The sequence below is a fragment of the Sorghum bicolor genome, chromosome 4, assembly GCF_000003195.3.
Source record: "Sorghum bicolor cultivar BTx623 chromosome 4, Sorghum_bicolor_NCBIv3, whole genome shotgun sequence".
NCBI classification, from domain to species: Eukaryota; Viridiplantae; Streptophyta; class Magnoliopsida; order Poales; family Poaceae; genus Sorghum; species Sorghum bicolor.
In genome coordinates this window covers 58,431,443-58,440,858 of record NC_012873.2, presented here as the reverse complement: position 1 = coordinate 58,440,858, position 9,416 = coordinate 58,431,443, and the positions used below count along the sequence as shown (strand labels likewise).

The window sequence follows — 9,416 nt, the reverse complement described above, 5'->3', positions numbered from 1 at the left end:
ACTGAGAAAAGGGCCGATCAGGCCTTTTTTAGAGTTTCCCGGAAGGCAGCAGCAACCGAAAAAGGCAGCTACTTTTACAGCCGGAAAAAAATCTACAGAACCCCCAAACTATCTAGAGTGGACTAATTAACTCCCCGAACTATTAAACCGGATATTCTACCCCTGAACTTTCAAAACCGGTCAAATAACCCCCTCGAGTGGTTTTGAGAGTGGTTTTGTCTTTTTCTTTTTTATTTATTTTCACTGAATCTTTGAAAAATCATAATAAATCATAAAAAAAATCGTAAAATGAAAATTTTAATTTTGTTGGACTCTTGATGAGTTGATCTACATAGTGAATATATAATATGATATATTTTAATACAAGTTTTTGCTGTACCTTTAAATCTATTTTTTTCTATAATTAATTTGAATAATTCATATATGCAGTTCCTGTGGTCCAATTATGGTAAAATTTTTATGGTGGGCTCATTATTATATGCTTGAACTATGGTAAAAATTTCATACTCATTGGATCACGTATAACTTAGTTATAGATAAAGCATAGATTTAACAAGAATAAAGCTAAATAAATTGATAACTAAGTTATACTTGATCCACTAGGTACGAAACTTTTACCATAGTTCAAGCATACAATAATGAGCTCACCATAAAAATTTCACCACAAATGGATCATAGGAACTGCATATATCAATTATTCGATTTAATTACAGAAAAACATAAATTTAAAGCTACAACAAAAACTTTATACTAAAGTAAACCATATTATATATTCACTGTGTAGATCTACTCATCAGAAGTCCAACAAAATTGTAATTTTCATTCTATAATTTTTCTATGATTTATTATGATTTTCAAAGATTTAGCGGAAATAAATAAAAAGGAAAAAGACAAAACCACCATCCAAAACCACTTTAGGAGGTTATTTGATCGGTTTTGAAAGTTCAGGGGGTAGAATATCCGGTTTTATAGTTCGTGGGGTGAAGTAGTACACCCTTAATAGTTTGGGGGGTTATGTAGACTTTTTCCTTCTACAGCCCTTGTTTAGGTGCACCAAAGAACACAAAACTTTACAAGATTCTCCATCAATATTAAATATAAATAAAAAAATAACTAATTGTATAGTTTGCTTGTAAATCACGAGACAAATCTTTTAAACCTAGTTACTCTATGATTAGACAATGTTTGTTAAATAAAAACGAAAACACAGTACTCCTGATCGAGTACTGCGTCACAAGACACACAAAACACAGTAGTGGCATCACCGGAGGGCTCGCCGCTCGCATTGTCCATTGGCAAAACTCTTACCACACAATGTGCTCCAGAAGCAAACGACAAGAGGTGGGGAATGCAATTGCAATGCATATCACCATCAGACTGTTGTCATCTTGTGCTTGTACACATTCAAATCCAGTCATCAACAAAACATAAATACGGTCATCAGTTGCTTCATCAGTCCTAATAAAGTTACACATGCGTGTAACTTCTGTACAAACCCGCAGCTAGAACGACAAATACGCACTCCTCAGCAAAATCTTACAAACCCACACTAACAAAAATCCCATAACCCACAGCGGCTTCTGAGATTTTCACAAGGAGCACAGAGGGCACCGCACTAGCCCGTTCTCGTTGCACTCGGGGCACCGCCTGAAGGTGCCCACCTCCTCGAGGAACACCTTGCAGCTGCCGGAGCACTCCTCGCAGGGCACGAACCGCACGCCGCCGCAGCCGGAGCACGCCTCCAGGGCAATGCCCTTGCCGCCGGAGCTCGGCGGGGGCGCCATCTCGCAGGCCTCGAGCGCCTTCGACAGCTCGCCGGCCTCGTGCATCCGGCGGATCTCCTCGGCGCCGCCCAGGTGCCTGCCGTCCGCGAACACCTGCGGGAGCCTGCTGCCCGCACTGGTGGAGCCCAGCGCGGCGTGGAGCTCGTCCTTGAACCCCGAGTGCATCGACAGGTCGCGCTCGTCGACGCGCACGCCGTAGCTCTGCAGAATGGACTTGGCGGACCAGCAGTCCTCGTACGTCTTGCGGATGCCGCGGAGGCTGGTCAGGTACAGCACCACCTTCCGGGCGCTATCCGGCGGGGGCGGCAGAGCCGGCGGCTGCGGCTGCGGAGGCGCCAGCTTGGCGAGCTTCGCGTCGATCCTCTGCTGGAACGCGCTGACCCGCGCGCGCACGATGCCCGGGAACCTCTGTATCTCCCGCTTCTTGACGCCCACCTCGTCGCCGCCCCCGCCCGGGCCGTCACCAGGCTTCTTGATACACTCCTCGTTGCCGGGGTCGTCCGGCGGCGGGGGTATCTCATCCAGCGCCTTCCGGAACGCGGCGATGACGTCCGGATCGAACTCGGGCGATCCTGGGGCCGACTTCTCGCGCCGCTCCTCGCCGTCCTCGTCCTTGTCGTCAAGGCCGTCCATGAGCTCCCACACGTTGATCACCTCGGGTTCGCGGACCTGCGGCGTCTTGGCCGGCGAGCCTGGCACCTGTTTCTGCCGCCGCATCAGCTGCGGCTTCAGCGGCATCGGCGGCGTCTTCGCGGCGCCGACAACACCGCCGTCGTCGCGCCACTTCATCATCTCCTCCTCGTCCCGGTCGAGGCTGAGCGACCCCAGCGTGGAGGACTTGAGCGCAACGGTGTGGTGAACGGCGCCGGAGCGGCTCCGCGCGTGCGGCGACCGGCCGCCACCCCGGACGCCGCCGCGCAGCGCGTGCCTGGACCCCGTGCAGCCCATCGGACAGCCGCCACGGTACGATCCAGAGAGGAACCCCGATCGAATCGGCAGCGGCAAGGCACAGTAGCTCAATGTCGGCGGGGAGCCTTGTTGGAGCAGCACTGGACCATCCCTCGACAAGAGCAGAGAGCAGCTGGGCCAAGAACAGCGAGGTGGAACAGCTAGCTGCGGCCAATTCAGAGGAAGGAACCGGTAGGTAGCTGGGCGCGTCGCCCTCTGGCCACCAATCCAAGCGCGGATGGGGTCAGTCAAGCGTGGGGGAGCTCGACGGCGATCGAGGCGGGGAGGTAGACGGAAGTGGCGAGCCTAGCAGCAGGTGGGCGAGATCTGAGGCAGGCAGGGAAGGGAAAGGAAAGGGAGGAAACGCTTTAAGCCGCGCGAGTAATGGAGCGTTTCGGGTCACGGCCTCACGGCACGGGCGGGTGGCCGCCGTGTCCGCGCGTAAAGCGTAATAACTCGCGCGTTTCGGTTGGGAGTCGTGGACTCGTGGCCTCGTGCCCGTGCCCGTGTCTTGGTGGAGTCCCCGGCCGCGCTGAACAGGTGGGCGGAATCATTGCCTGCCGGCCAGTGCCCGCCGGGAAGCGGCTCCTGGTGCCTGTGATAGGCTGGAACTAGGGGAGCCGGGGGTTATCCGCATCGGCGGGAGAGACTACAGCATCGGATCCAGAACTTCGGGCCACGATCCTCCGAGCACAGGAGTTACCGAGTTTGGATCGAGCAGCCTATGCGCGCACAAGTATAATTCTAAAATGCCAGACCTGTCAATTCGGCATTATCTGCGATGCAGTAGCTGGGCGCCCATGGTGATTGGATCTCCATTCTCCAGGGGCCCTTGACGGTATAAAATCCTGTTGCAAGTTGTTGCGAACCAGTGGGAATGTGCGCGCGCGAGCTCGCTTAGAATTTGTGCGAACATTTCGAGTGCATCTACCTAGCTATCTGATCGTCAGGTAGCTTGGTATTTAACCTTGCTGCAAATACGCTACGGTCGCTTCGTGGACCACTCATGTCGCCTACTGTGTGTGTGCCTTGTGTTTTTGAACCCAGCAAGCCGGGCGTTCGAAGATAGTAAAATTCTGAACTTGAATTTGACGCCGCGGGCAAGGGAAGCTTAAGATTTGCAACGAACGATGCAGCGATGGAAAATGGAATAGTAGCAGGCACACTGCCTTGCCTCAGGCACCTGTCCCCGTCGCTGCAACGCAGCAGCTTCGCGCTTTTCTCTTTGTCGCTACAGAAAACTCCGCAATTGCACAGCTGAAACAGCGAGGCGTCGTCGGTGTCACTGTCCCGGTAACGTACATACATGTCAATCCGCCGACGCGCATATATCAACGGCGTACTGAAACTGAAAGCTCAGAGTCTGAACTGGGAACCGGCCAAAGGTTTTACACAGTCCAACGCGCACCGCCAAGTACTTTGCTCTTCCGTCAGGTCAGGTGACCGCGCTCGCAGAACAGTTCAAGCTTTGAACGGCGCTGCGGCGATCTCACCGACGCGCGCCGCGAGAGTTGTTGGACCAACGCGAGGGCGATTCGAAGGCCTTGTTTAGTTCCAAATTTTTTTACAAAATCGACATTGTAGCACTTTCGTTTGTATTTAACAAAAAATATTCAATCATGGACTAACTAGGCTCAAAAGATTCGTCTCGTCAATTTCGACCAAACTATGTAATTAGTTTTTATTTTCATCTATATTTAGTACTCCATGCATGCGTCTAAAGATTCGATGTGACGGGAAATCTGAAAAAAATTTGTAAAATTTTTTGGAAACTAAACAAGACCGAAGTTTCCGACCATTTCCGGCACGAAACCTGGGTGCAGTTTTTCGCTTCTTGGTTGGTGGCGCCCAGTGCCGACCGGCGACTGCTGAGTGCTGACCGTGCCGAGCAGGTGAGGGCGAGTGGCCGCGGGAGTGCCCGTGCCCGTCGGCTGCTTCCACTTCCAGACAGGAGTGGCGGTGTGGGTGGCATGGCATGTCAACTCACCTGCCCAGCCCGGCTTCAGCAATCAGCACTAGTCGGTGGTTTGTCGTCGGGTTCTGAACTCTAACTCTGATGGTTAGTAGTGCACCGCATTTCTTTGGGGTTTTGCTTAATTTTTGTGCTGATGACGGTCCTCTTCTGATGGCGAGGAGGGCTATTTTTTTTACTCCCTAGTTTGGAACAGGTTGGATCTGGGATTTGCCGGATTCATTTGGTTGCATGACAGACTCACAGACAGGTGGTATGCGTGATCCATCGAATTGGCTCTGTCTGTGATTGGGATGGGAAACATGGATTCTTCTTCTTCACGCGCGTGGAGGACCACGGTACGGCGGGGTTAAATGATACAATCGGTCACCCGTATCCGTTAATAGAATCGGTGATCGGTCGCAAAGTGCTGACATATGTACCAGTCTCCGAAGCGGCACTACTGAAACAAAGTTTACTTGCAAAATATTTTGTAAAATATAAATAGTACCAATTTCGTTTGTATTTAACAAATATTATTCAATTATAAACTAACTAGACTCAAAAGATTGATCTCGTCAATTCCGACCAAACTGTGTAATTAATTTTTATTTTCGTCTATATTTAATATTTCATGCATATGTCTAAAGATTCGATGTGACGGGGAATCTGAAAAAGTTTACAAAATTTTTTGTGAACTAAACAAGGCCTGATAGTATGGGTACGGTTTGCATTGGCCGGGGTCTTAGCCAGCCCATTCACCGTTCAACAATTCCGAGCTAGTACCACACTGAACTGAAGACTCATGTGTCATCTCAGCTCAGCTAGAGTAACTGCTGAAAGAGCATCTAGGCCCCTAAGTGATTTCGGTGATTAATGACATTGTTGATTACTATGACTAACGTGTGTTTTGCAGAGGCAAAGTCATAGGTAAGGTCATGGTATATAGGTACTCGATGGACAGGGACGTACATGCCTACTTAATAGTGAAAATCGTTTCGGTTTTCAAAGGAGGGATGGACATCGTCGAGACTAGACTAGGTCTAAGTGCCATATGGTGAAGAAGGGCACTTAGAGTAGTTCAGGACTTTGTTTTCCTTTGACCGTACTATTAAGAGGGGATTTGATCTAGTAGCTTGACTTAGGCAAGACTTTAGGTTTAGGTGTGGTGCACACTTGGTAAACCTAGCACTAGGCAGCTCAGAGATAGTCCTTAGATCGAGAGGAACAAACTTCGTTTTGGAGCGATCGCGTTTCGACGAAGTTTGGGTGCCCAAAGGGGCACCGGACGCTGCACCGGACGCTCTGTGAGTGCGTCCGGTGAGGTCCTTAGCCGTTAGATCAGTGCCGTGCTTAGGGTTAGGCACCGGACGCTAGCACCGGACGCACCGGGTAGCGTCCGGTTCCTTACCCAGGGAGCTTGCAACGTTCCCCTGAGCACCGGACGCTAGCACCGGACGCACCGGGTAGCGTCCGGTCCCATGCGCAGGGAGCATGTAAAGTTTCCCCGAGCACCGGACGGTGCACCGGACGCTGAGAGTTAGCGTCCGGTGACCTGTCAGAGGAAGCGCAGGTAGCCGTTATGTCACACCGGACGCTCGGTGCAGTGCGTCCGGTGCAACATAATGTGCGTCCGGTGACCCTGTTTTCAGTGGAAACGGTTGGCCGACCTTTGGACTTGGTGGATAGTATTTATACTCCTCCACCTCGTCCATGAGAGCTCTCTTGCCCATTTGAACATCAGAGAATCTTGTTGTGGAGCAAGAGAGTTGCAAGAGCTTAGAGAGGATTGAGTTTTTGAGTGAATTCTTGAGAGAATCCTCTAGTGAGTTCCAAGAGTCAAGTGTGCATCCACCACTCTCTAGTGCCTTGTTTGGGTCAAGTGAGAGTTCTTTGCTTGTTACTCTTGGTGATCGCCATCACCTAGACGGTTCGGTGGTGATTGGAGGCACGAAGATCACCCGTAGTTCTTGTGGGTGGCTCGTGTCAAGCTTGTGAGCGGTTTTGGGTGATTCACCGCGACGGAGTGTCGAAGAATCAGCCCGTAGAGAGCACTTGGTCCTTGCGCGGACCAAGGGGGAGCAAGACCCTTGCGCGGGTGCTCCAACGAGGACTAGTGGAGAGTGGCGACTCTCCGATACCTCGGCAAAACATCGCCGAACATTTTCTTCCACTACTCCTTTACTTTCTAGCATTTACTTTGTGCTTTTACATTCTTAGAATTGCCATGCTAGAATAGGATTGGAACTAGGTTGCAAAACTTTTATCCGGTAGCTCTCCAAGTCACACTAGGCACAAGGGGTTGAATTGGAGCTTATAGGGTGCTTAAATTTTTAGAGAAGCCCAATTCACCCCTCCTCTTGGGCATCTTGATCCTTTCAACTGCGAAGACGAGTACTACACCGTTTTTTTGGTGAGCTGTAGTAGCCTGTTGCTGCTGAATCTAGAAAGGGAAATGATGCTGCAAAAAGACGACGCCGGTGAGAGTACCACTCGACCCTGTGGGCGACGACCACTCACCAAGACAGCTCACTTCTTCCATTCTTTCTGCCTTTATCGGCCAAACTCGATGGCTCATGACTTCATGAGTTAAGACTGCACTCTTGGTATCGATTCCGATTCTCTAGCTAGATCTTCCTGCTCGTGACCTCGTGATATCGCAACCTGCAATTCATCATATAGAGTCAGATCTATTTTCTTTTCTGGAGATTGTTGTCATAAGTCATCATAATAATAAAGACTAAGAGCGTCCGCAGTGCGCTCATTTGTCCCGGTTCTATGATAGGATGACCCAATCCTATACATTGCACACGTCGCTCCTATACTCTAAAACGAAGAACCAGCTCCTATAGATTGAATCTACTCCCATTAAATAAAATATAGTATTCCCTCCTGGTTAGGGTTTTTTAAGTAGAACCTGTCCATCCAGATTCAAATTCTAGCATTTTTTTTGGATTTACGGTGCTATGCTTTCAGCAGTTAGTGACATACCTGTCGACAGTGAGATGCGTCAATCTCAAAATTTATTAGTCCAATTTGGTTTAGAATGTGTGTGCGTGTTTATAAAGGTGAGTGTATGCTTATGTATATAAACGTCTCCATGGGTCTCGAAAAAAAACACTTGTCTACTCTCTCTCCGGCATTGCAACTTTTCCCTCCTATGGGCCCACACCACAATGACGATGCCGTTCCTATACACTAAGGCTTTGTTTATATAAAAAAGTTTTTGGATTTTGGCACTGTAACATATTTGTTTTTATTTGACAAACATTGTCCAATTATACAGTAACTAGGCTTAAAAGATTCGTCTCGCGATTTACATGCATGTAAACTGTGCAATTAGTTATTCTTTATATATATATTTAATGTTCCATGCATATGCCGCAAGATTCGATGTGATAGAGAATCTTGTAAAGTTTTGGGTTTTTAGGTGTATCTAAACAAGGCCTAATATTTTTGGACAAAAACCAAGGGTCCTCTGATACACTACTTTTTTTTAAATGAGAAACTCCTATACACTACTGGTGCCCTGAAGAGCTACCTGGGCCTAACCATCTGACATTTGAAATGGACTTGGGCCGTTATGCAAATACAGGATCCTAGCGGTTAGAGCAACTCTAACAGCTTGGCTATTTTTGTTGCGGAAGTTATTCTAAAATTTACATAATAAAAGGTAGACTCCAACAGATATGCTATCTAGTTTTGTAAAATAGAAAGTTAGCTATTTTTTGATTTTCGTCGGCCATATATAGCCAACCACTGACACAAGCTATATGATTTTGTAAAATAGCAAGACTCTTGTGGATCTCTTTTATTTTATAAAATGGCTAAATAATAGAATTTAGCTACTAATTTTAGCCAGGCTCTTGGAGTTGCTCTTAGGAAAAAAAAAAGTCCACGATGCCTCCCTTAACTTTAGGAAAGTTTGTTTTCCTCTCTAAACTTTAAGGGTAAGGAATAAAAAACACAAGCATAGATAGAAAAATAATAGGAATGCAATGACAAAACAGAGGAAAGAAAGAACACAGAAATTTCATATAAGTGGGTGTTTGGAACATGGGAATACACAAGTAGAAATATAAGAACCAAAAAGTAATTCTATTTTATTAATTGTTGCACACTTAGGGATGGCAATGGGTAATTAACCGCTGGGTATGTGTTACCCATACCCTTACCCACGAGAAAATATTTTACCCACTAATTTACCCATACCCGTGCACGGGTAAAAGTTTTTTCCCATACCCTTACCCATGCGGGTAACGGGTAACCCATGAGTTATCTTTATCCATGATTTTAAAAATATTTACTATGAAAAAAATACATTTTTTAATATATCAGGCTCCCAAATTTAGCCAAAATATCACAAATCATTAATAAACTCTTCAAATATACAAGCTACATAAACACACAATCAAATGATCTAATAGGTAAATCCATCATTACTAGATAACAAGTCATAAAATTCACAAGTTCCATGATTCTAGTATAATTTATCGGGTTCAATTTACCTATGGGTTAACGGGTACGGACAATGCAGTCTCATACTCTTACCCACTTTACCCGCTGGGTAAAACTTTTTTCACATCATCTTATTCATGGGTACAAGAAATAGCCATACTCTTACCCTAATGAGATAATTACCAATCGGATTTCGGGTTTTGGGTAAAAATTGTCATCTTTATGCACACTAGTGTACTCTTCTACTTGTATCCTGTTGTCACTCAATAGCGCCG

The 9,416-nt window shown here is 47.2% G+C and overlaps 1 protein-coding gene across 1 annotated transcript; it reads right to left on the bottom strand.

The window, feature by feature from the left end:
• On the bottom strand, positions 1,418-3,646 carry LOC8066430 (uncharacterized protein At5g39865). Its single transcript, XM_002452505.2, has one exon. It carries the CDS (start codon positions 2,730-2,732, stop codon positions 1,590-1,592), a length of 1,143 nt encoding a protein of 380 aa, XP_002452550.1. The 5' UTR covers positions 2,733-3,646; the 3' UTR covers positions 1,418-1,589.

Bases quoted from the DNA above. Each gene is read 5' to 3' on its own strand.
- LOC8066430 (XM_002452505.2), bottom strand. From the start codon at position 2,732: ATGGGCTGCACGGGGTCCAGGCACGCGCTGCGCGGCGGCGTCCGGGGT.